This window comes from Oncorhynchus gorbuscha, linkage group LG18 (genome assembly GCF_021184085.1).
Source record: "Oncorhynchus gorbuscha isolate QuinsamMale2020 ecotype Even-year linkage group LG18, OgorEven_v1.0, whole genome shotgun sequence".
In the NCBI taxonomy this organism is placed as follows: Eukaryota; Metazoa; Chordata; class Actinopteri; order Salmoniformes; family Salmonidae; genus Oncorhynchus; species Oncorhynchus gorbuscha.
In genome coordinates this window covers 20,724,267-20,751,816 of record NC_060190.1, presented here as the reverse complement: position 1 = coordinate 20,751,816, position 27,550 = coordinate 20,724,267, and the positions used below count along the sequence as shown (strand labels likewise).

Here is a 27,550-nt window from a genome sequence, read left to right as displayed (position 1 = left end):
TTCCAGAATATTATGTCATGGATTTAGGCTAATTGAAATCATTTGAGTCAACTGGAGGTGTACCTGTAAACGTATTTCAAGGCCTACCTTCAAACGCAGTGCCTCTTTGCTTGACATCATGGGAATATCAAAAGAACTCAGCCAAGACCTAAGAAAATAATTGTAGACCTACACAACTCTGGTTCATCAATTTCCAAACACCTGAAAGTACCACGTTCATCTATACAAACAATAGTATACAAGTATAAACACCATGGGACTGCGCAGCTGTCATACCGCTCAGGAAGGAGACGCGCTCTGTCTCCTAGAGATGAACGCACATTGGTGCGAAAGGTGCAAATCAATCCCAGAACAACCGCAAAAGGACCTTGTGAAGATTCTGGAGGAAATGGGTACAAAAGTATCTATACCAACAGTAAAACAAGTCCTAAATCGACATAACCTGAAAGGCCGCTCAGCAAGGAAGAAGACACTGCTCCAAAACCGCCACAAAAAAAGTCAGACTACAATTTGCAACTGCACATGGGGACAAAGATCGTACTTTTTGGAGAAATGTCTTCTGGTTTGATGAAACAAAAATAGAACTGTTTGGCCATAATGACTATCGTTATGTTCGGAGGAAAAAGGGGGATGCTTGCAAGCTTAAGAAGACCATCCCAACCATGAAGCACGGGGTGGCAGCATCACGTTGTGGGGGTGCTTTGCTGTAGGACGGACTGGTGCACTTCACAAAATAGATGGCATCATGAAGTAGGATAATTATGTGGATATATTGAAACAACATCTCAAGACATCAGTCAGGAAGTTAAAACTTGGTCGCAAATGGGTCTTCCAAATGAACAATGACCCCAAGCATACTTCCAAAGTTGTGGAACATTTGTGGGCAGAACTGAAAAAGCGTGTGAGCAAGGAGGCCTACAAACCAAACTCAGTTACACCAGGTCTGTCAGGAGGAACGGGTCAAAATTCACCCAACTTATTGTGGAAGGCTACCCGAAACATTTGACACAAATTAATCAATTTAAAAGGTAATGCTACCAAATACTAATTGAGTGTATGTAAACTTCTGACCTACTGGGAATGTGATGAAAGAAATAAAAGCTGAAATAAATAATTCACTCTATTATTCTGACATTTCATATTCTTAAAATAAAAGTGGTGATCTTAACTGACCTAAAACAGGGAATTGTTGACTAGGATTAAATTTCAGGAATTGTGAAAAACTGAGTTGAAATGTATTTGGTGCATGTAAACTTCCGACTTAAACTGTGTATATATAGTCATTTTTTAAATTTACTCATTTATTTTATTTTTTATTGGGTCTTCTGGTTTGCTTTAAGGAATTTTAAATTATTTATAATACTTAAGTAGATTTTAGCAATTACATTTACTTTTGATACTTATGTATATTTAAAACAAAATACTTTTACTCAAATAGTGTTTTACTGGGTGACTGACTCTTACTTGAGTGTTTTTCTATTAATAAGGAATCTTTACTTTTACTCAAGTGTGATAATTTGGTACTTTTTCCCCACCACTGTAAGTAGGTATATATAGCGGTCTGATAAATTCTGATGGGGTGGCTTGTCCTGCACATTGTAAAAACCCAGAGTGTATTCAGAGAATGTTGGAAAATACTTTTGGATCCTTTCTGAACTTGGCAAATGTGAATAAAGAGGACTCGGACCACAAAATAGGTGAAGTGAACTGGCGAGAGAGTTGAGTCCTCATTCAAAGGCAAGGGCAGTGTGAATACAAAGAGGATTTAGATTTAGATATATATATATATAAAGTTGACTATTATATAGATTTTTTTTTAAATACCCTTTGTAAATGTTTTAAATAAATGGGGATTTCTCATTTGGACCACTCGAAAACAGACGGAATACAATAAGTCAACTTTTTACTGAAAGTAGGCTAGACTTCACTCTCTTTTGGTTGGATAGGATGCGGTGGAATATAATGTAATGAATAAAAAAGACAAATAGGCTTGTAGTGTGGCTCCCCTTTGGAAAAGCCCTCTAGATATGCATTTGCAAATTGCAATACAGAGTATTAGGCCTACCTGATGAAATGCAAATTCAGAGTGCTGTGTTCACCAGTACCTAGTCTACTCAAATACATTCTTACTGTGGATAGGCCCATCTGCATTCCAGTCAAGTGCACTCCATCAACAGTCATAAGTCACTGTGACCTACACGAGAAGTTCTTGCAGAACATGCACATCATAACATAGACTCCTTGAACACACGCCCATGGTTGGCTTTAAATCAAACACTAGACATAGCTTTCATCATTAATGATGAAAGCTATTTTCCAAGTCAATTCATATATTTCCAGCAGGAAATTGCTATTAAGTACTCATTATCCCAAACTAATTTTGTGTTGACTACTGACAAACTTGTGCCCACTTCGTGCAGTCACTCAAACAGTGACAAACATGGCTAGAAAAAGAGATGACCAGCGACGAAGGGTTGTCGCTACGAACATAACTATAAAGACACATTACTCTAACTTTGAGGCCTACCTTTTGGTCCTGCATCTCCTAACCATCATCCATTGAGTTGGTACAAGACAACACATCAATCTTAACTTTATGGCTGGTAATGGGTCAAATAAGTTAGGGAAAAAGTACACAATTAGGCTACTTGAGTTTAGGTTGGAATAAGCATACGTTTACGGTTGTAGCTCGTGGAGTGGGACTACTGCCTCTTAACTCTGTGTCCCTGGTAACTGACTGAGCCCAGTGACGAGAGCACAGCATAGACACTCCGGTCTCCTCAGTTTGCCTCGCCAGCCGAGGCCTCCTATCAGAGCATGACTAAGCAAGCTCCGAGAGTCTCTACTCCCCTCCTCCTCTTAGAGAGGGCACAGTCCTACTGAACTTGGCAGCTCTTCAGAGGCAGAGAGAGTTACAAAGGGAGAGTGAGTGTGAGCGAGAGAGGGTGTTTTCTGAAGTCAGAGTGAAAAGATGGAGACCTTAGAAATAGAAAGTAAAACTATTTTTATGAATATGCCATTTAATTTTAAGGGAGAGACTGCATAAAATAGTAAACTGATCAGTAAAAATGGTGCAGAGTGAATAAAAGCAAAAAAGCGCAGATAGCGTGAAAAGCTAAATGAAAGGGAGGTAAGTAACGAGGCGACTATAACCTACAGCAGGGATCATTAAGATTTTTTCAACATGATTACTAATTATTTGGAGAGAGCAAATTGACTGCAAGAAGCCCAAATAGATGTATTTGACTAAAACAATACATTTCAAACCTTGCTTACATTTGTATGCAATTACACGTATCTCTCTATTAGGCATGGGAATACTGTGGAACAGATTACCTAAATTAAAATCACTTGGAGCTGATTTCCTGCTGTTAACAGTAATTTATTTCCAACAATTAAAATAAAATAAAAAACTAAATACAAACTCCAAAATACATACAGTACCAGTAGTATACACATCTACTCATTCAAGGGTTTTTCTTTGTTTTGACTATTTTCCACATTGTACAATAACAGTGAAGACATCAAAACTATGAAATAACGCATATGGAATCATGTAGTAACCAAAAAAAAGTGTTAAAATCAAAATATATGAGATTCATCAAAGTAGCCATCCTTTGCCTTGATGACAGCTTTGCACATGCTTGATACTTCATTGGAGCAAGAAATACGGTGGAAACCAATTTGAGCCCATGACAAACACCAATTCAACAAGCAAGTGACAAAACTTCAGATAGAAAGGCAGAGAATCGGAACATGGCGAAAATCGTACTGCAGCTGAAGTGCAATCTTCTCCCATCACAAGGCAAAGAAAACACCCATCTTCTATGGACATACAGAGGTTGCTGTACTGGGTCAAAGCCTGAATGTTCTCTAATGCCTCCATTTTACACACACACACACGGCTCCTCAGTGGAGGAACATCCTCCTCTGTGAATTTAATAGAAATAAAACTATACTAAATATATTCACCTTACCAAATAATTGATTAAAACACACCATCTTGCAGTGAAGGTCTACAGTAGCCTCAACAGCACTCTGTAGTGTAGTACCATGGTGTAGCTGGAGGACATATAGCTTCCATCCTCCTCTTGGTACAATGACTTCAATACAAAACCTAGGAGGCTCATGGTTCTCACCCCCTTCCATAGACTTACAGTCATTGTGACAACTTCCTGAGGACGACCTCCAACCTATCAGAGCTCTTGCAGCATGAACTAACATGTTGTCCACCCAATGAAAGGACCAGAGAATGACACTAGTACTGAAAAAAATAAACTACAGCTAGCTAGCACAGAAGTTCCTAAAATGTGGTGAGTGGAAAGACAGTTGAACAGTTTTGAATATAAGTTTCTTACAAAACTAAGGAGAAGCAAGAGTGAGATTAAATATAGTTTTATGTTTATTTTTAAACTTTCACTTAGCTATCGAATGTAGCTAGCTAGTTTAGCCTACTCAAACAGAGAGGGATGCCATGTTAGCTTGCTGGCTATCCAACACTGGAACTCTTCCAAGTCAAGATTTTGATTTTATTAATTTATTGCCACCGGGGCCCACCAGTGTAACTGCTAAACTGCTTTCTGACTGTACGTTGTACTGCATGATTGTAGCCGGTTTACTAACGTTAGTTCTAGTAGCTATGTTGACTATGACGGGACAACGATGTAGGCTGTGTATCGCGGCCAGCGGTCCTGATATGAAGGTTTGGCTTGGAAAGGTTTTTTCACCTGGTCAGACAGCTGAAGTCCACAAGCAACAGGAAAAGGTGATTGGAGGAAAGCATGTTGATAGTTGCGAGAAGGAATTATATATACAACAAGCAAAGTGAGCATGTTATTTTTTTGGTGGCTGCTATGAATGTGAACTGTGTCTGATAAGGGGTGTATAGATCCCGCTAATTCGGTTGAAAAACGTTCCTTAAAACGGAAGCGGGATGAACATACAAATTAGTTTCTATTGTACAAATTCATGTAACTGTTGGACTAATGATTACACCCTAGATCAGCTAGATGCAGGCAAGAGTGTGCAAGGCGGTATTGAGTCATTGTCTCGCACCTTGATTACTCAAAATTCTCTCGACCGTTGCACCTATGTTGTAAACTTTCACTCATTGGTACAGGGAAAATGTGAGTAGCATATGAGCCTAAAACTATCAACGTTAGATTGAGCTGGGTGAATGGAACTTGAATGAGTCATCCACTATGCTGTAATTGAAAGACAATGCTCATAAACAAAGATCATCCTCATCTTAAACGGCAATGACCAACACTGACACATACCTCTACCTACCTTTCTCACCTCGCGACGGAACAAAGAGGTATTCATCTGTCGTGGGCATATACGTAGGTGCTTTCAGAAGTGTGTTTTGAGTGGGGAACGATCAAGGTCTAACAGGAGGTCCTGAGATAATGTAAAAGATGTAGCCTAGCCTGACACAAGGCTTGTGTTAGGCTACATCATGATTGCCAATGGGGGAAAAAATAGAAGATTGACTAGAAAGCTCTGCTTGAAGATAACCTGTATGCTGGAATACATTGCATGCTGCAATTCTTTAGACCGTTTGATCACACTTCTTCATTTGCGCTGCTTCCTTGTGAAGGCAAATGATAAATAAACAAAAAAAGTGAAAACAAGTCTTAAAACCCATTATAATAAAGGTAATAATAATCTGAATAAATGAGTTGCAAATAAAATCTGCACACACACAAGATAAAATATGGAGGATAGGTTTATGGGAAGCTCCAAGAAAAGTTGGAAGAAAGGCTCATTATTCTAACTGAAAAATGGGGGCCAACTCAATACTTCCCCACAGAAACAATGCCTAAGGTGGACTTCAAATCAAAAAGTGTTGTGTGGTTTACATTGTCAAGCCTTGTCCTCACCTCCAGACATGTGTAGTAGAGCAGTGTGGTCCTCTGATAGACAACATCAAGTAAAGAGTAGAATGAAATACTTGATTTCAAATTCAAGGTCACTCTCCAACCCCAGGTTATGAGTGGACTGAGTGTCGTTCTAGAAGGAAGCATGGGAGTCTCAAATCCAGAGTAAGCTGCTGATCATGTGAATCAATATCGTTGATGACGATTCAAGCTCAAGTGAATTGACTCCAAATGTGCAACGTGGCCTTGTGAGACCTAAACCCACATGACCTCTTCACCTGATCCTGTGTCACTCTTGGCCCAGAGGTTTCCGATGACAACCAAGCTGGTGTACCCAGGTGCTCCTCCCTCAATCCCAACTCAACTCTGGTAACCAACCCTTGCCCATAGCCCTTTCCTCAAGAGTCTTAACAGAACTGAAGGGACCAGACAGATCTCCTAATCTGCAACCTATAGCACCTCTCCAATAGCACTTCCACCTGTCCAGGTCCTGTTAGGTCTGCGTGAATTATGTGGGAAGGGGCTAAGGGTTTATGAAAAGGGGTTAAAGAGCAGAAGGAATCCGGGCCGGAGCTGCCCGTCCCAGGCAGGTGGGTGTGGTGGAGAGAAGGCCCTGGTTCCTGCATGCCAGACTAACCCAAAGCAATGCCAGGAATTTCATTCCCAGGAACCCCAGCCAGTGCAGGCCTGCACGGCACAACATGCAAATAGTGGGGATGTGCATATTTCACATACAGGAACGATACTTTTTAGTTTGAAACAATTCGGTTTGATTTGAGAACGAATAAATGCAATTCAGTTCAATGCACTAACACATTCATTTTCCATTCTAAATACAAATCTGCTCATGGAACTCATGAGCTGGGCCTCCCTAAGCTGAATCTGTCTGAGTTGATTTATGTGCGTGTGTCTGTGTGTAAATGTCGGCACCTGAGCTGAGCCATAAGGGAGACTATAGCATTTCCAGCCCCACTTCCAAAATCACCACCTGCTAAAATGACAAGTTAATTAGTGGATTAATTGTTTGAGCTAGTATTGTATCAATATTTATCATTTACGAATTAGCTATACTTTGAATTTCACCCCATCTCAAAATCTTAATGGTTTTGACCATTTTTAAGTTTTTACAGAGTGACATTTTCTTCTCCTCTCGCTTCAAACATGCAGTGAGCCTCGCAAAAAGGATTGCGGTCCACATTATGAACTTGACCCTTTATATATAGAAATGACCATATACAGACAAAACTATTGCTGATGGTGAACCTGAACAATCAAAATAAAATGTATTTTAAGCACTGTTTGGCAGGTAAATCCATGAGAGTTGTCTCCGGTAGCTTACTTGTATTCCCCTAAAACACAATTTTCAACAGTGCATAGATATCAATACCCAGCAAACAGATTTTTAGTCAACTAATATAGCCTAATATCATACAAGCCATTTTACTATATGAATGCTGAAGGTGCCGAGCAGATGTGCAATATCAGGAACAGACCGCCTACCCCACATTGGTCAGCGCCCAAAGCTGAGCACAGTTTGCCTAGGCTAGTGATGATGTCTGGGGTTGTTTAGCATGAAAAATGACTTTTAGATCAATGACTGTCAACAGTCACATGCAGTTCGACACTGAAGGAGAGGACACCAGTTGTCAAAAGATGAGGTAGTTTCAGAAGGTAGAAATTATTTTATACGATTCCAAAAAAATTGTGAACAGGTGATTTGTGAAGTTTTAATCGATTTTATGACCAGATGCAAGCTACATTTGGATCGGTTTGGGGTCCGCGGACCGATGTTAAACATTTGAATCGGGGACCGATGCATATCGGTGAATCGTCACATCCCTAGCAAACAGATTAGGAGAACAACAGAAAGAGGAATGGGGCACACCGTTTATATGGAAGATTGTGATTATTGCAGATGCTAGACTGATTCATTATCGCCAAAGAGTAGAGGCAAGTTGCAGCATGTTTGGATGTTAAATGCCATTGTAATGTGAAAAGTCTTTGTAAGTACATATGGAAGAATCAGTGTGACATTTTCCATCACCAATTGAAGATCATGTCCATTGATGTTTAGCAGGGCTGGGAGAATATTAGGGGATATTCTAGACTACAGCTGTTTTTTATTTATTTTTTAAACCTGACCACAACTTATCCCCACAAAATGAACAAATTACTCTGTGCATAAAGTTTTTTTTTTTAATCCAGCAGAGAACTTCAAAGACTTTGCAAACTCACGCCATTGGAAATTTGTGGGGAGGCTAAAATGAGGGCTTGCTCTTGACAAAGCTTTTCCTGGCAGGGCTGGCTAACCTGGCATCTTGGCTTTGGCAAAGCAGGCCAAAATGTCTTGAGCAGTGGACCATGGAGAAAATATATATTTTTTAAAATGGCATGACAAAACTGACCCTATTTCCCCATTTCATTCCACAGCAGAAACCTGAACAATGCTCATCCACTGGAGTGCATAGGCGATAGGCCAATGGCCAAATCAATAGGGTGAACAGAGGGTGTGTCAACTCTGAACGGCTCAATGAGGAGAAGCTGGTCTTGCCATGGGGCTCTTTTGAAGTCTTCCATAACCGCTCCTAGACTTGTTGACACAGCTTGAGCGGGGAAAGCAACACTTGAGGGATCCAATGGGGGTGGTTTGGAGGAGAAGGGGGTAAAAGCTTGTTGCAAAAATGTCCTTAATGCGACCCACTGGGGCTAAACCTCCCCTTCGTTGTCGCTCACTCCTGTTTTCTGCGAGGGCTGACTTGCTCTGACCTCATGCATTGGGCTACATTCCTGCCATGCCTGTGGCGTTGTATTGCTACAGCATCATCGCACTTTGGCATTTGCCGGCCCTTGCCAGTCTACACACAACAGGAATGCAGAGGCCATCCCCCCTCGTTGGGATTCCACATGTGCCAGTCATCCAAAAGTGGGACCTCGAGCAAAGACTTGAACTGTTTCTCTGCGGCATTCCTCCACAGTTCGTTCAATCTCCCACATAAGACCAACTTCTCAACATAACTCACAGTGTACCGTTTCTGCAGCATTAGCTAAAAGATTAACCGAGGCATGTCAAAGGTAATTTTCATTTCCAGATTCATATCAAGCGGCACACTATCATTAGATAATTCAGTCCTAGCGGGTCCATTAGGATGTTTTTCTTTCAGTAGGCTAGAATTCAGTGTCGGTATTATTAACCTACTGTTTAAGTATTGTTCTGATTCTTCCAGTTCTTCTTAGCATTCTCTTCTCCTGATCACTACCTCCGGTCCAACGTGACACAGAGGGGCTTAGGCTGGGCCTACCCCTTCATGTCAAACTCGCATTGTAAATTGGGATAATTATTGTGTTTGTTATTCAGGTGTCCTTTCATCTTGACTACTACCATTATATAGGCCCAATAGTTTTTCTGTTTAGGCCTAAATTGGCTGGTCTGGAGTGGTTTTAACTAAGAATGTTGCAGTGCCCAAACATGAACTAAATATATGCTAGTCATTGAAAACACTCATCTTAAGAAAGCTCTGGGGTGAACAAATAAAAATGTAAAGAACATTTTTTTTAAAGAAACAATTTTCTCAACTGTCATTGTAACATCCCACTCGAGAGCTGTGACTGAAGTTCACTGACTAGGCATTCCCCTGCTTGCAGCATCTTGCTGAAAAACCCCACCCTAATCGCCTCACGCCAGCTATAGGCCTCTATTTACCAACACACACACACATGCAAACCAGGGAGGCGCTAGTCAGTGTTCACTCTGTGTAGACCAAGGTACCGTGTGTGGTGTGTCATTAAAATTTGCCCACATCACGCATGTTATTTCAAACCACCCCAAAGGTCTGTATATCGCCAAAAACACGGCCACCACCTTCATGAGAATATATGAGGGCGTCCCAAAATATTGAGACTGAGTCAGAACCTACTTGAAAAAAGGTGCTGAGTCAATCTTGATGAGCTGTGACCCATGCAATGTTTCAAAACCTAATTTCTCTTCAAATACCTGACAAGTCTAGGTGTGCAATTTGCATGTTCTTATTTTCTTTGGTAGGAGGTAGAGTAAAGCAGTGTATCACAACAACAATATAAAAAGATACTTATGACTAATCTAGCAACAACTACTGTAGTGTCAATGATGTTGTCCATGTAAATGGTCAAATAGTCATGTATTGGTCATGAATAGGCTATGACAGTCACCTCCACCAACATAGCATTTCCAAAACTGCCTTCAGGGACAAGAACAAACAAATGACTCGTTTCATGATGATGATTAGTACTACAATATTCAGGGTTGCTGCTAGCAAGCACTTTGTTCTATGTCTGAAATTGAGGGCCCAGTTTCAACGTTACTATGGAGCCCTTCGCTTAGGAAAAAGTGATGCAGTTTTGCCGAGGGGGGGCGACGTTCTGTGAGCGTGACAGCGTCCTCCCCCACAGAAGCTTCCAGTTCCGTCACACTCAAACTGACACTGTGGACAAGATGTACATACAGTGACGCTGAGATAGCAGATACAGATAAAAAGGGGACGTTTTTAGGAATGGTGTAATGGATGGGGAACTAGTGACGTTCGAGTTTAGGTGAGGGAATCAAACACAAACATTTGAGTCAAACATAGGGCTGTGTCATAATAGAAGCATCGCGTCCCCACGGGTGCACCCCAATAATGAGCGGGGGGCAACTAACAGTAATCGCAATGCAATTTTATCTTGGTACTATTAGCACACACAATCATCTCGCTACACACGCAATAACGTCTGATAAATACGTGTATGCACCCAATATACTGTGATTTGACCAACCAAACCATGTGTCACTGGCAACATGGTGTGTTTTGACGTGGCACCATTAAAATGTTTGTTAAAAACGTTAACGTTAGCTGGCTAGCTAATAATAGCCACTTTGCTTGTAATGCATACCCTCGCCGTCTAACGTTAATTTGTTCGCTTGGCACCTGCCAACTTCCTAGCTTACCTTGTTCAGGGAGGGTACCAACAGCCCCCGCCATTTCGGTGCGTTCTCCTCGCTGAAAAAGTCGTACTGAACCTGGGCCGCTTGCATGGCTTCAGCTGCCGGTCTTCGTGCGCTATCTTGCAGCCAGTGAGCGTTGTGTGTTCACGGCCACTTCTCACATCAAAGCAGTATATAGTGTGGCCTGTGGTTGGAACTGAGAGGTGCAATATTCTGTGCGGCCCGCTGCCTCAGAATATCCACCAAATGAGCATTCCTCTACCAAAACAGTTAACAATGCGACCATTGCATCGGCAGTGTACAGATGTTGATAGCTGCTAGCTAGCCGTCTCCAGCTGCCGAAGCAAGTCGTTATCGTTAGCTAGCAGGCTTGCTCTTTCGGGACACCGAGAGTTTAAAAAAAAGCTCAAAATGCACGAACCCAAAGATACTTCAAACGCTAACTAGCAAGCTTGCGTTACTTTGGCAGATGGACATTTTTTCCAAGTTCCGAACTGACGTTGTTGGTGGCAACAAATGTTACCCTAACTAATTTGGCAAGCTAGTAGTAGCTAGCTAGCAGCCGAGCTGGTGATGTTTACTAGCCGTAGCGGATCGATCCGAATCGGAAGATGGTTGGAGTAGTGGTGAACTAACTAGCAATATGTGGACAGTGGCGTAGCTGACTAGCTAGTATCCAACGTGGGAGTGAAGGTGTCACTTCACGTTTCGGGAAATGCGATACTGTTCGTCCTTTTCGGCCAGTCGAATCATTCCCTATATTTTGGGCAAAAAAAACCTCTTCGGTACAAAATCGCCCATTTTCACCGAATCTTCGGTAGGGTGGATATTGATAACCGTGTTATCCTCCATGAATTTATAATTTCCAAAACATGTCTTCAGACTATTTAGCCTTTTTGTCTGGTTATCGAGAAAACCAAGAATCCACGCAAAGGCTGGTTTTAATTACCAGTTTACCTTTGGTCAAAATGATTTATTTAGACGATTGTTATGACTCGGGTCGGGTGCAGTTGCTGGTAGAAGAATATTGCACAGGCGCAGATGATAGCCAATGACGTCGTTAGGGCTTGTTTACGATAATCATAGCGCCAGCCCACATTCGCAGATCTGTATACTATCTGAGAGCAATAATTAAACGATATCATGAAAAACATCGTTTGATGAGAAAGATCAATTGAAACCATTGCATACTCACATTGCAAGCTCAATGTGCCTAGTCACATTACCTCCGTCACTCCAATATTCCTGCACATGTACATGTAGTATTGGAACTGACTTAAAATATTTTCTGTATTTAGTATGCTTACTTAATTACTTTTAAAAAATCATTTCTCTTGTGCTTTTTTCTAGTAATACATTGTTCTGGATTATTGCGTTGTTGGGTTGAGTTTGCAAGAAAGGCATTTCACTGTACTTGTGCATGTGACGTTAAACATGATACCAACGATGCATGTGAACTAGTGCTAGTTTTGTGCGCACGCGGTGAGGTCGCAGACTTGACGAACAGAGCCCAGAGAAAACATAATGGAAAGCATTCATCTTTTTGTGGATACTTCCCAAAGCAGACACCTCCACTAACTAACTGGGTGGAGCAGTTCATGGTATAGTAAGCATTCCCAATGTTCAAAATACACATCTACATCTTGGCAGAAATGATTCCATAGGTTTAATAGGTTTAAAAAGACATATACCCACTAAAATGTCAAAGAGAAAAACAGACTTTCTTATTTTTTTTCTATAGCTCATCAGTCAATCAATGTATCCCTTCGTGAGTTAAAATGTTTAATATGTAACATGTCCAAATATAGCAGTTGTACAGGCGAAATTAAGCAATTTTATTTTACAATATGTACATGACACAAAAGCAATATGGAAAGAAACCAAGTGAGAAGATTCTTATACTTCATCATACCGTCTAAAATTTTGGAGAAAAATAACGCTTCCTATGGCTCATCAGTCAATCAATCTAGCCCATCGTGAGTTAAAATGTTTAATATGTAACATGTTCGAATATTAGCAGTTGTACAGGCACAATTAAGCAATTTTATTTTACTGTATGTACATGACACCAAAGCAATATGGAAAGAAACCAAGTCAGAAAATCCTTGTACTTCATCATACCCTCCTTTAGTTGTGTAAGCTACATGGAGTCGGCAAATCACATTTAGTGTTACATGTTCAATTTGGCCCCACATATTCCCACTGACTCCCCAATGCATGAGGTAGAGGCCTTACTATGACGCCCAAACACCAGAACAAACCATATGAACAATGCAATTTAGCAAACATTCAACATTCAACTCATTGGCCACCATACGGAAAAAGATTCTAAGATGGTACAACTGCCCAGAGTCTCTTCAGTTTGAATGCAGTTTTAACAACAGCGTTGGCGTGTATGTAAAAAAATAAACATTATATTGCCTGGTTAAATTTGTCTGAGTTAAAGTGTGTAGTATGATGTTTTCTAATGCACTCATGCAGATACTTTGTTATAAGCACAACTTAACCGTGCCTTAAATGTAAGAATAAAGTGTTTTATTGCGTACAACTATGTGCAAATTTCACAACCAGTGCATATCTGAGAATTGACAACTTTCTATGGGGTTGGAATTAAAGTGTGTGAAAATAAAATGACATTGCATATGGCTTTATATCAAAACGAGTCTAACATATTAAAAAAAGGCAACACATGATCAAAATGAACAGACACTTTGCTCTTTGACATCCTACCACTGTTTTGTAAAATTACATTAGTTGACAAGCCCTTAAAAGTTGTACCCCACATTGATTAGGCAACAACTCTTTATATCTCTTAAGTTGGGGGGCAACTTTACAAAATATATGCAGCATGGTTATCTACATGACATACTTATAGTGTACAACCTCAATATTCTATTTACATTAATTACAAACACATCGGTCAAGCACTTGTCAGGTAAGGATGCATGCTCTCAGAAGTTGGTCAATATTGAAATAGTGTGATATCCAGGAATGTGGGTTTGTGTTACTATAAATGTCGACTTACAATTCAAATCATAAGGTTCAATTAAAAACCGGACATATCCAAGGTTGCTTGCTCGATGAATAGTCCGATTGCAATTCCTTGGTCTCAGATGCAGAGTCAGAGATGTCCTCCTCATCATAGTCTGTTCCCACCAGGGATGGGGTCAGTTCCATAGTTTAATTTCAGGACATGAATTCCAATTTAATAATAGAAAAATAAACCTAATTGCAATTTTCAATGAATGAATTTCATTCAGATTTATAACCTCTTAAAATGTAACTGAAACCAATCCTGGGCCATGTTCATTAAGGCATACAATGAAATAATGTTTTGCAACCGACAATGAAACTAAGGTTTCTTATTGGACAGGTTCAGACTGTACATCCCTGTAGCACTCCGTTTCAGAAAGCTTTATGCCTACTGAACAGGACCCTAGTTCCCAGAGCGCAGGGTGGTTAGTAACTGTTCTCGTGTCCAGCCAGGATGTATAGGTTGCTGTGTGCTGTAGGGTTGTCTGTAGGTCTGCTCTCCAGCACCACAACCCTGCAATCAAAGGTACAACGGGCGTATTCAGTGATGTGAAATGTTCTGAATGTTGCAGATAGAAATAAAATGAACTGCATGAATAAAATATAGAAATCTTCTGAGATGTGACTGCAAAAAAATAAGATCTGGAACGCCACCATAGCTATTACAGGCAGTAATCGAGGCACTTAAAAATATATTTACCTTGCCTATTTTTATTTATTAATTTGACAGCACCGAAATGAGGGAGACAGCACAGAAATGAGGGAGATATGTGTAGAGGGACAGATAGATGAAAAGGACAGAGGGGATTCGTACCCATGTCAGCAGAGGTCGCTAAACTAATTTGTATCCACAACACTAAACACAGGTTTCCCCAAATGGTGGTGATTTTATTTGTAAGTTTTCTGAGCAAAAATCAAATACATTTTATTTGATTTTAAATGTGTTATTATTTTATTGTCGGACATAAGACTGTAAAAACACCTGCAAATCAGCTCCAAGTGACTTTAATTTTGGAAATCTGTTCCAAAGTATTCCCACGCGTAATAGAGACATATAGTATGTGATCGTATACAAATGTAAGCAAGGTTTGACATGATTATTTGTTTGGGCTTCTTGCGGTCAATTTGCAGTTCACAAATTATTTCTAATTATGTTCTGGGCCCCCTGACCATCCGCTCCCCCTCAAAAAATAGTCCTGAGGCTGAATCTAGTTGATGATCCCTGCTAAACGGATTTAGCCTCAATCTAAAAATGGATTTCTCACCTGTCTGATCCTAGGAGTCGGAATATCCTGGTGTTGTCGGAAATCTCCTGTGTAATCTGGTGGGAATATGGACAGGATCTAATATTCACGTCATCGCAGTCATTATTATAGTCATCATATTAAAACAACAATAAACAGTTAAAATACTTGCCTCATTAGATTTGAAACTCCGCCCTTGCATGCCATGTCTCCAGAAAGCCAGAACACTGTCTTGAAGGCAGACTGTGGAAAAGATGGATGTTTAATATACCATATGAAAAATAAAAAATTTGACCAGAATGTCATTCATCATAACATGACTGTGAAACTCTGCTCTCCATTCTATAGCTGTTGATACATGTGTGAGTGTATGTGTGTGTGTGTTGGCTAAACTCTAGCAAAGGGGTCAAGGGCAATTACCTATCGACTCAATCTGGAAATTAAACGTCAGCTCAGCTGAAAGCTTTCTACTGGACTTCAGCCTCCCCTGCAGATTCACAATCTTAATGGATCCTGAGGAGTTAAACAATGATGCTATTACAAGAAACTGAAGACATCCAGGCACAAAATGGCTGCCCTCCACCCAGGCGGGATGCAACACATTGGTGGCTATTGAGGTGAGTTTCCCTCCATCTCATTTAAAGGACTGCTCAGTGATAAAACATGATACACTGTTAATATATTGTCATAATGTTATTAGCAACGCATACAATGAACGTACAATGCATGTATAATCTACATAGATAATATTACAATGCAAATCCGATTTTTGGATTGCCAAGACATGCTGCTAGACTCACGATCCAGGCAGACAAGAATGGTGTCTCTTTCCAGTTGAGTCACATGGATTACACAGGTCTGTGGAGTGTCTAAGAGGAGATAAAAACATAAAAACGTCAACTAACCATTTAATCTGTTGCTTTATCAGCGTCAAACATTTTCCATTATGAATGGAATCAAATAGGACTATATTGACTCTAGAGTTGTGTCAAGTCTATGTCAATGAGGAGTCAAGGTCAGTCTTTGAATGAGACCTTACCGGACTCTTTGAGCCAGGGGCAAGCGGTGTTGGGGTCCAGCGTCTCAAAGCGTACCACCTGGTTGAGCTCCGTGCCCTTGCTGACGCCCATACAGATGAGGGGGTACTGGTGCTCGGGCACCACAAGCATCTCAAACACCTCCATCGGGCAGGGCAGGGGAAAGTCAATGTTCTTAGGAAGACAGGGTTAGCATTAGCTATGTCAACGTTAGAAAGAGAGGGTTACCATTATCACTATGCTACATTGGTCTAGACTCTAGCATGTTAGCATGCTAATCTCAAATTCGATGTTCTTGCGAGTAGAGGAGCGTTAGCATTAGGCATGTAGACGGGTGGGGTGTTTACCAACAAAGCCGACGCGTGCGCGCAACCACAAATTATTAGTGACAACATGTACGATGTACAGTTGAAGTCAGAAGGTTACATACACTTAGGTTGGAGTATTTAAAACTCGTTTTTCAACCACTAAAGTTTTTTCAACAAACTAACGTTTTGGCAAGTCGGTTAGGACATCTTTGTACATGACATGACACAAGTCATTTTTCCAACAATTGTTTACAGACAGATTATTTCACTTATAATTCATTGTATCACAATTCCAGTGGGTCAGAAGTTTACATACACTAAGTTAACGGTGCCTTTAAACAACTTGGGGAATTCCAGTAAATGATGTCATGGCTTTAGAAGATTCTGATAGGCTAATTGACATCAACACATTTGAGTGACCCCCTTCTGTCAAGAGACATTTTTTAAGTTTTAGCGTTAATTTCGTGTTGCAGTTTTAATGCAAGTTTGCTGCAATTCTATACATTTGCAATGGAGTGGAAAGAAGATTTAGCAATTTAAAAACAAATTTTCTGCAATTCTACTAATTTTGTCATGGGGTGGAGAAGAAAAGTGGTTGTTTTACAGCTCATTTCCTGCAATACTACACATTTTTCAATATGGCGGAGAGAAATATGATAAAGTGAGACTTACAAAATCAATGGGGGCCCCCGACCGGTATTTCGATCACGATAACAAGTTTAGTAGCTGGCTGCTAAACTAACTTTAGCAATCAAAAAATGTGTTTGCTGACATGGGCTAATTGACTGACTATCAGTGACTGACATAAGAGAAAAACTGCTGATGCACAATCAAATTTAGAAATTGCACCATGTCAATTCTACTATCCTGACTGACCTAAGAACTCCTTGGTCTAGACTCTAGGATGCTAATCTAAAATTATGTTCTTGGGAGGAGATGGCTAGAGTTAGCATTCATTAGCTTGTAGATTACAAAGTAAGGGTAGCCTTGTTGGCATGATTATCTGAAACCCGAACACCTCCATGGGCATGGCAGAGGAAAGTTAATGTTCTTAGGAGAGGACAGGGTAAGTGTTAGCTCTTCGGTTACAAAGCAAGGGTAGCTTAGTTTATGTTTATGAAACACAAACACCTCCAGTGCCAGTGGGCAGGGGGAAGTCAGTGTTTTTAGGAAGAGGAAAGTGTGTTTCCATTAGAAAGGAGGCTACAAAGTAAAGGGATGTCTCGTAGCATATCTCAAACACCTCCATTTGACAGGACAGTTAGCGGAAAGTTGTGGATTGTCTTCCCCGGAGGCTCTTAGCATAGCTACCATCAATGCTTTATTGTTTTTGGTTGAAACCTCATATGGCTATGTGCTGTCAGCACTCCTCAAAGGTTTGGAAGTAAACCGTGAGCCTGGCAAACACAAAGAGATGACTAAATAAATGCACACAGATGCAAAAATTCTTACCTTGATAAGCATGAACTTCTGCATGGGCTCCACCCATTCCAACATGACCACACTGGATTGGAAGGCCCCACACAAGTACTTGTGGCCCGTGTAAGGGTTTCTCACTAAGGGGGAAATTGTTGGTAGTCAGCCGGGGTTGTCAATCATACTAAGCTGTGACCACAATAATATTTTTTCAAAAACCTTTCAACTATTGGTACTCAGATGAAGAGGTTGTTGTCATAATTGGTTATAAGGGGAATGGAGAAGTATTGTGTTTATTACATTTAGTGAAGTGATGCATCTAAGAAACCAGTAGTGTAGCAACTACTCTCAATCTTGTACCAAGATGACGTAGCAACTTGTGAGAAAGTAAGGGGTTGGATGTAGAAAGGGGGGAAAACTAAGGGGGAGAGAGAAAAAGCATGAGAGTAATAAAAAAGAGAATGTCCATCTCTACTCACCCACACAGCACTTCTGACATCCCTTGGTGTCGGGAATCTTATTGGAGATGGAAAATTTCCTAAAAACCACAATAACAAGGAATTTAGTCGGAAAAGTGGGACTCTTCCCACAGAAAACTCCTACACACAGAGACATCGCCTTACTCCTTACCTTGGAATGATTTTGTCTGGGAGCCGGTGGGTGGGGATGGCCATTGGCAGCTTCTGCATCTGTCGAGCATGCTCGTACAGACCCGCCAGATTGTGACAGTATAGCTGAGAAGCTTTTCCTGCCAAAAAACACAACGAACACACCTTTGAATGCTTTGAAAATCTTAGATTTTCACGCAAACAGTGCAGTGTCTAACTGCTGGTATATCTGAAGCAAGTATTGACAAGTAGTATTTACGATTTATATTTACGAATGCATATTTAATGATAAAATAAGACTAATGCTCTTGATGACATATTGCTGCTTTTGGTTTATGTTTTTAATGTATGTCACTGTCATTGGGGTGGCAGGTAGCCTAGCGGTTAGAGTGTCGGGCCAGTAACCGAAAGGTTGCTGGATCGAATACCCGAGCCGACAAGGTAAAAATCTGTCGTTCTGCCCCTGAACAAGGCAGTTAACCCACTGTTCCCTGGTAGGCTGTCATTGTAAATAAGAGTTTGTTCTTAACGGACTTGCCTGTTAAATAAAGGTTAAATAAAAATGTAATTAAAAAACAATGTGTGTGATGTGTCTGGAGAATCTATTCTATAAACTACAAATAAAACAAACAATGTAAGATTTTTTGTTATTTGTTGAGATATATTAGCAATGTGTGTGTGGCAATACAGGTTTCTATGATGAATCCTTACCAGATATGGAGAGCAGACTATTACTCATGACATAAAGCCACGTACACCTCCGGGGAAAGAGCTAGGGAATAAAAACATGTTTCAGTTTTTAGTAGGTGGTACAATGAATCATAATACGTGTCTTATTGACCAGTTGTGGATAAAACCTCAAATCCTTGTGGATAAAACCTTGTGGATCAATCCTCAAATCCTTTACTTGAGTCACACAGAAGGAAGCATTCAAATTGAACTATAATCTGTAGTATGATGCGATAAGAGAATATTTTCCACCTTCACATAAATAGAACAATTTTAATTTACTGGCAACAAGATAATATAAATGAAATAATAAGACACTGACCTGTTCCATGGAGGAGTCATGTAGTTCGTTGAGATTTAGAGTGTAAATGCCCTCTTCGGCGCCAAATAGCAGGTATTGGTCTAAAACAGAGAATGAAACAATTAAGTATTACAGCACAGAGAGACTGGCACACTTGGATAATACACACATTGCTTAGCACACTGCCTAAGAAGGAAACTAATATTAGCACACGCAAACTGACAATAAGACATGGGGTAAGACTTCAAATCAAGTTAGCTTCGACTCCTGCTCTAGGCTTCTCCAAGCCTTTCTCCAACAAGAATACGGTGGGACGACTGGTAGCGCAAGACTGAAAAATAAAGTTATCAAATGCTTCAACTCAATCAATTGATGGAATCAGGTTCCATGGCAGTTAGACAGAAATGAACCTCTCGTGTCGGGGTTGATCCAAGACGCCGCACAGTGGATCTTTAGAGGGCAGCCATTGAAGACTTTGGAGAAACAGGCTCCCATCTGTGCAGCGAAAATAGAAAACAAGATGTAGAGGAATGTAGGTGTTTAGTTATAGTTGATCAATGTAGAGCACATCACAATGTAGAGCACCTGGAAAAGCCCTTTATAAATTCAGTACATTATAATAAATTGCTTATTTCGAAACAAAGTTGTGGCAGGATCTCTAGCTCGAGAGTCGCAGTAATTACAAATGTGTTGTGAACTCAACACTACTACTTTTAGGTTGCTAATGAATGAATTACAACTCACATAAAATATTTAGCTAGTGAATGTGTAATCAACACATTTGTGCTTTTGTTTATGTATCTTAGTGCTCATTTGCTTTTTCCTACAGTACAGAGTTATAGTTTTCTACTTGACAATGCGTGTGTGTAAGAGCAGGTAAGGGGTGTTAAGACTTACGTGGACTTTTGGCGTAGGGGGAAGGCCATTACTGATTGGTTTCTGAGGAAACAGGAAATGACATCATCATACCAAGGTCAGCGTAGAATGATGAACAATCATAGTTCAAATATACTGTATATTATGCTGTAATATTGTGAAATATAAAAAATGATATGTGGATCTTATAGAGTTCTATTTAACTATACGTGAACAATGTTATCATTCTGTCTTTATCAGTGCTGTAATAACTTGGGAATAACACAGTAGCACTCTTTAATTCATGAGTCATTGCTTATTAATGAGTAACTAATGAGGTAAACATAGAATAAATGCTATTTCTTCAGAGCTCTGGGTGCGAATAAAAATCCACTTCTAAGAAGAACGAGAAGATTTACGTTTAGTCATAATGCAAAACCGCATAATTATATAGGTTGTAATGAAAATGTAAGCCTGTTATCAAAGCTGTTCGGATATGAATTAATCACCATTTACATAAATTATTCTCCAAATAACTTACTTTCAGGTAACACATAGTCAAATTAGTGTGTAAAAATGTGAAAACTGTCTATGTAACACTTGCTATGAACTGTCTATGTAACACTTGCTATGAACCAGCACTGTGTGTAATTCATTATGAATACATTATGCAAAAATGCATTATGTATATAATAAACACCTCACTATAGGTATTAATGAATTAATGACAGCCATTACCACTTATCAATATAATGAACTTTACAACCTGTATGTTTAACACAATGCTTACAGGAAGTCTTATAATGCACTTCAGATTTGACAAAATCAACTTTAAGTACATTATACACAAGTTATTCACAGAAAGTGTTGCCACCAATTTTTACGCACAGTTTCTGACCAAGGCTACATGACTATGTTGTTACCGGAATCTCTTTCCTGTCCTTCCTCGTGGTGACGCTAGGTGGCATAGTAGACTGCTTCTCGGCACCACCAGCATCCCCACTCACTTCTGACGAGCTGAACCCATTGCCTGTTGGGAGGGAAATTAATTATGGATTCATTTTTAAATATTACATGATTTATTTAAACGATTCCCCGATAGCCACAATCTGAATGGTGCTGTGGAGAGTGAAAAGGAAGCAAGAGAAAATGTGGCTTTGTGGGAACTGAGCAATTCCAACAATTGTGCTGAAACAAGACACTGATACTACTAAGATCGCCTCTGTGACTAAACTTACGACTATGTCTCAGTCTAAAATGGCGTCCTCGTCTCTTCTCCTTGACATATCTGAAAACAACAGGACAGGCGAATATAATAGGATGGAATAGCCCAGGTACTAGTCCAGCTCTTTCACGTCAAGCGCAGACGAAGGAAAGATGATGAGGGGAGGAAAACTATTGCGATGCACACGTGAGGGACAGGGAGCTTCGTTTGAAAGTTGGCCCCTGCCACCAGACTACTCGAAGCAGACAGGATGTGGAAACTGGGGAAGTTTGTGTGAGTGTGTGTGTACTGGAAGGTGACTCATGTGGCAGAGTGGGTATGTGACATTATCACAACACCAGTCACACCACTGCTCCTAATTAAACGGGCTATAAATACTAGCTGGGGCACACACACACACTTAGGGTCCACTTTGGAAAAGCTGACTGGCTAAGACATGGAGGACGTGGGGTGGAGCTTCTTGAGTTTAGTAGAGTGAGTGGATAAATGTTGGCAGGGTTGGAAGGAGAGATCCCTGAAAACAGTGGTAGCTTTTATCTCAGCATCATCACACTTATTGTCTAAGTGGTTCGAGTTGGGTATTGTGGTTGGTATTGTTATGAGTTGAATAGAAGTGACGGACTGATTCATTCATTTATTAATTGACTCATTCACCCAACGACCCATTCATTCATTCAAGGGGACCACAGCTTTGGTTCTCCAATTAAGTGCAGGGGAGATAAGAATACCAGCATTAATGCATTTCTGACATTGGGTGCATTCTGGGAGTGGTGGTATCCCCTTTCAGTTTGTGAGCATGCCTGTAGACTACGTTACCTACCTAAGCTAAGCTGCCTGTGTGGGGGGTGTCTGGGGGGTGGCGGCCTGGGTGGAACATGGGTGGCAGAGCGGGCGGGGCTCTCGGCGGCCGGACACCGCTTTATGGTCCCCCCGTGGTCGTCATGGTCACCGGGGGAGCCGTAGAGACCAGGCGATCCATGGTGAGCAGGGGAGCCATGGTGAGCGTGGGAGTTGGCACTATCTTGTGGAATGGGGATGGGCTGAGAGCAAAAGACAAAACTGGGTTAATGTTGGAAGTCAACTGAATTTAAACAAATGACATTTGTCAAAAAAATATTTAAAAATAAAATAAAATAAAAAAGTTGAAATTGATTTGTCCCACAACGCTACATGATCGGCATAAAAGCACACACGTCAACATGGAATCATCATCATTGTATGTAAAGTCTTATGCTCTACTGCACACAATAGGGCTATAGGAAATATGAACAAGTGTTGTGCTATGTTCAATTTAAAGTGGTGCCACAAAAATGATTCCTGTATGTACACTGTAGAAAAGATATCATCTTACAGGTTGATATGTGAGGAAACACTACGCTCTCAGTCTCATACGATGGACAGTGAGTCATTTGAAGAACACATACCTTAACGTTGGGAGGCGGTGGTGGAGGCTCTTTGGGCCGCAATGTGGAGCCCTTGGCACTAAGAGAGAGAAGGCATAACTATTAGAACAAATTATTGTACTAACAGTTATACCTTTGTGTACAGTGTACAATAACACCTTCCTAATATTGAGTTGCACCACCCCTCTTTTTGCCTTCAGAACAGCCTCAATTTGTCAGGGCATGGACTCTACAAGGCGTCAAAAGTATTCCACAAGGATGCTGGCCCATGTTGACTCCAATGCATCCCACATGAGTCAAGTTGGCTGGATGTCCTTTGGGTGGTGGACCATTCTTGATACACACAGGAAACTGTTGAGCGTTGCAGTTCTTGACACAAACCGGTGGGCCTGGCACCTACTACCATACCCCGTTCACAGGCACTTCAGTATTTTGTCTTGCCCATTCACCCTCTGAATGGCACACATACAGTGTCTCAAGGTTTAAGCATCCTTCTTTAACTTGTCTCCTCCCCTGCATCTACACCAATTGAAGTGGATTTAACAAGTGACATCAATAAGGGATCATAGCTTTCACCTGGATTCAGTCTGTCATGGAGAAAGCAGGTGTTCATACACTCAGCGCATGTCCTGGGTCACATTCATTAGGCACTATTAGGCATTATTAAGCATCAAATGGAAGAAAACAGAGTAAATATAATACGGACTATCTGGACTTGTCCAATAAGAAACGCTTAATGGACATTAACCTGGCCCCTAGCAGAGTAGCCCGTTCCAATCATTTGCATAACGAAACATTCATAACTGCAGTTTACAGATTAAATGTTAAGAGGCCAGATGTTAAGTTGAAAGGAGAAAGGGGTTGAAGACAGTAGGACTTACTGTTGCATTTCATCATCATGGTCACCACCATCATCATCATCATCATCATCTAAATGAGTCTCGTGTCCCCTAAGTGAGAAGAAGAGGGATGTATATTTCAATTCAATACAACTTTTAATACAACTATTAATGCCTTTGTAATTGCCCCTCTGGGATTAATACAATACAATTATTTGTAGTTGTATTGAATAGGTACAGAGAGGCATTTCTCAATCGTGGCTCAAAATCGGCTGAGCGCTCCCTTCTATGGGCTTTGGAGAGATGAGGAAAGATCCACCCCATAACAACAATCCTATTTAACAGCATTTCAGCAGTGGGAAACATGCTCTTCTCCTGTCCAATGTAGGAAAATATTTAGTAGGCACCTCATGTCCAAAACATTTCAACAGTGAAATTTGATACTAAGCACCATTATCCATTTCAATGTGAGGTCTACCTTAAGGCGTCTCCATGCTTCCCAACCGAAACCGATCAGAAGAGTTTGTGGATATAATATGACAACATTTTGTGAGGTTTTTGTTCGTTTTGCACTTCGCTGAGGGATTTTTCGGGCACACACTTTTTTTGTTTGTTTTGAAGTTGGTAGCCGAATCTACCCCCCTTCATCAGTGATTGTTTAACAGTAGGGATTCCTCATTTAAAGTCTACGTCATTCAACAAAGCGACTCATTTTCAAGCTATTTTTGTTGTTCAGAAATACTGCACCAAACATCTTAGTTAGATATAAAATTGCACGACTAAGATCTCCTCTGCAAAAATGTCAAAATGAATGAAATTTCTGGAGTTATTTTTTATTCATTCTGTCTATTTTGAGGAAGTGTATACTGGCTATGGCATCTCAAAATGAACAAAAGTACTATTGCCGCTTTTTTCCAGGTTTTTTCAAGCAGAGGTCTTTTAAGGGAGTATGTGAGCACATTCATTCGGTTCGCCTAGCTGACTTTGGATAGCCGCCAGCAGCTGACGCCTTTAGCAGTGAAACCGGCCAACATTTGAGAGTGCCCTGCTTCTGTAAGTGCCATTTCATCAACAAAGATGAAAGTAGAGAAGACATCCGAAACAGTCATTGCCTTATTTTGAACAGTCTAGCTATCTATTTGTGCTGTCTTGCCAAACATCACGTGTGGCAAGACAATGAACATAGGAGTTGTCGACACAGCACAAACCAATCTGGGACCAGGCTAGCTGAACTGCTCGCCACTTGTGTATTGGAAATTAGTGTGCAGGTATCTTTCCTGCATGAGTTGTATTTTCTTTCACCCTAACGTTGAGAATTAATGCATGCCTGCGGGATACCACCCTAGCCGCCGAAAGACAAAGACCACAATAAACAGTAGCGGACATCCCGCTGGTTTTCAGTCCCCGCTGCGCTATAACTGGCCATACGGCTTTAACGCCTCAGCAAGGGTGAGAAATCCCCCCCGGTCTTTGCGGGAGTGGTTCTAAAGCAAATTAGTCGTCCATATCACTCGGACAAGCACAGAAGCAGAAGGTTAGGTCACATTAAATATTGAGTATTGCAAGAGCAAGAGGCTCAAGAGAGAGGGGTGGGGAGAGCGAGAGAAAGAAAAAGTGAGGGAAGGAGAAAGAGAGGGAAGCAGAGTGAGAAAGCGAGGGAGCGAGGGAGAAAGGATGAAGATGAGAAAAAGATATGAGGGAAAAGGGATGAGAATAGAATAGTTTGAGAAAGAGAAGACAGAGAACTTTTATTTTATAAATTCTTTATTTAAACAGGGAAGCCACATTTATTTTTCCAAGTGAGCCCTGTCCAAAATAGAGACAGAAATGAGAAGAGGATAGGAAAAAAATAGAGTTTCAGTGAAAAGACAGGAAGAGATAGATAGATAGACAGACAGACAAAGTGTGTGAGAGAGAAAGAGGAGTAAAAACTAGAAAAAAAGGGGACAGGAAGGAAAGCACAGCTGGGCCTACCTCTGGATTAGCTCCTCCTCCACCGATTTCAGAAGACTCCTGTTGCGAGATAAAGGGAGATAGATACTGTCATGTTTACATTTGCACACAAGAGGTACTTACAGGGAATGGTTGAGGATAAGGGAGACGATTTACAAAAAAGCTTTTATTGACTTGAAGTGTAAAGACAGCGCTAGATTGATGTGGATCGCTCAAAGGCCGATTTCCCGTCCGTTTTTCGGAAGATGCTGTGAAAGTACCCAACCAACCTCTGATATCTTGTCTAAAAATATCAGTGGAGCCATATTCCTTTTTGTAAAATAACTTTGTCACCTGTTTCTCCATGTCTTGGATTTAAATGATTTAGTGCGACCCGGGGTCGTGCGCTGGGGGCAGTTCCAACAAACCAAGTGATTGTGGAAGAGCAAAAAAAATAAAAGGGCTACTTATGTTTTATGAATTAGCACTCGGCGAAACCTCTTAATAGGTAGAAAGAATGTTGGCTGAACATTCATTTTTTTTAAAACATCAAAGCTGACAGGGTTCCCTGCTAGTGCACAACAACCTCTCAAACACACTATGCTCAGCAATAGGCTACTCAATCTTCAATTGGTGGTTCCGATGGCTCAGTTAGTTTTGTCATGATGCTTGCAATACAATAGTTGTGGGTTTGATTCCTGCACGGGCCACAGTGGGTAGAGGTTAACTGTACGTTGCTTTGGAAGGGTCTGCTAAAAATGTATACATCAAAATTATATCATATTAGTAGTACTGTATAAGAGAGAACGCTACATTGCTTTGTGTGGAAAGTCCTAGTTACACAGGTTGCAGCTACTCTAAATTACCATAATTACTATAATTTAATCATTTCCAGGAGTCACCTTTTCACTGTTGACGTTGAGACTGGTGTTTTGCAAGTACTAAATGAAGCTGCTAGTTGAGGACTTGTGAGGCGTCTGTTTCTCAAACTAAACACTCTAATGCACTTGTCCTCTTGCTCAGTTGTGCACCGAGGCCTCCCACTCCTCTTTCTATTATTGTTAGAGTTAGTTTGCGCTGTTCTGTGAAAGGAGTAGGACACAGTGTTGTACGAGATCTTCAGTTTCTTGGCAAATTCTCGCATGGAATAGCCTTAATTTCTCAGAACAAGAAAAGACTGACGAATTTCAGAAGAAAATGATTTGTTTCTGGCCATTTTGTACGTGTAATCAAACCCACAAATGCTGATGCTCCAGATACTCAACGAGTCTAAAGGAGGCCAGTGTTATTGCTTCTTTAATCAGAACAACAGTTTTCAGCTGTGCTAACATAATTGCGAAATGGTTTTCTAATTATCAATTAGCCTTTTAAAGTGATAAACTTGGATTAGCTAACACAACGTACCATTGGAACACAGGAGTGATGGTTGCTGATAATGGGCCTCTGTATGCCTATGTACAGTTGAAGTCGGAAGTTTACATACACCTTAACTCAGTTTTTCACAATTCCTGACATTTAATCCTAGTCAAAATTCCCTGTTTTAGGTCAGTTAGGATCACCACTTGATTTTAAGAATGTAAAATGTCAAATAATAGTAGAAAGAATGATTTATTTCAGATTTTATTTTTTTCATCACATTCCCAGTGGGTCAGAAGTTTACATACACTCAATTAGTATTTGGTAGCATTGCCTTTAAATTGTTTAACTTGGGTCAAATGTTTCGGGTAGCCTTCCACAAGCTTCCCACAATAAGTTGGGTGAATGTCAGCCCATTCCTCCTGACA

The 27,550-nt window shown here is 40.6% G+C and overlaps 2 protein-coding genes across 4 annotated transcripts in view; both read right to left on the bottom strand.

The window, feature by feature from the left end:
• LOC124002519 (son of sevenless homolog 1-like) overlaps positions 1 to 11,867 on the bottom strand; it is a 73,081-nt gene extending 61,214 nt beyond the window's left edge. For both annotated transcript variants that reach the window (XM_046309969.1, XM_046309970.1), the window contains exon 1: positions 10,840 to 11,867. In XM_046309969.1, the coding sequence (XP_046165925.1) occupies positions 10,840 to 10,926 (87 nt within the window). In that variant the 5' untranslated portion in view covers positions 10,927 to 11,867. The remainder of the gene's footprint in view (positions 1 to 10,839) is intronic.
• Positions 11,868 to 12,604: 737 nt separating this feature from the next.
• The window catches only part of LOC124002571 (mitogen-activated protein kinase kinase kinase kinase 3-like), an 81,292-nt gene continuing 66,346 nt past the window's right edge, over positions 12,605 to 27,550 (bottom strand). For both annotated transcript variants that reach the window (XM_046310062.1, XM_046310063.1), the window contains 18 exons: positions 25,809 to 25,847; positions 23,877 to 23,945; positions 23,017 to 23,074; positions 22,413 to 22,632; positions 21,291 to 21,397; positions 20,410 to 20,451; positions 19,923 to 20,007; positions 19,534 to 19,613; positions 19,194 to 19,254; positions 18,505 to 18,622; positions 18,354 to 18,412; positions 17,911 to 18,014; positions 16,153 to 16,324; positions 15,914 to 15,982; positions 15,534 to 15,626; positions 15,286 to 15,356; positions 15,135 to 15,190; positions 12,605 to 14,383 (listed from right to left, as the gene is read on the bottom strand). In XM_046310062.1, the coding sequence (XP_046166018.1) occupies positions 14,296 to 14,383; positions 15,135 to 15,190; positions 15,286 to 15,356; positions 15,534 to 15,626; positions 15,914 to 15,982; positions 16,153 to 16,324; positions 17,911 to 18,014; positions 18,354 to 18,412; positions 18,505 to 18,622; positions 19,194 to 19,254; positions 19,534 to 19,613; positions 19,923 to 20,007; positions 20,410 to 20,451; positions 21,291 to 21,397; positions 22,413 to 22,632; positions 23,017 to 23,074; positions 23,877 to 23,945; positions 25,809 to 25,847 (1,591 nt within the window). In that variant the 3' untranslated portion in view covers positions 12,605 to 14,295. The remainder of the gene's footprint in view (positions 14,384 to 15,134; positions 15,191 to 15,285; positions 15,357 to 15,533; positions 15,627 to 15,913; positions 15,983 to 16,152; positions 16,325 to 17,910; positions 18,015 to 18,353; positions 18,413 to 18,504; positions 18,623 to 19,193; positions 19,255 to 19,533; positions 19,614 to 19,922; positions 20,008 to 20,409; positions 20,452 to 21,290; positions 21,398 to 22,412; positions 22,633 to 23,016; positions 23,075 to 23,876; positions 23,946 to 25,808; positions 25,848 to 27,550) is intronic.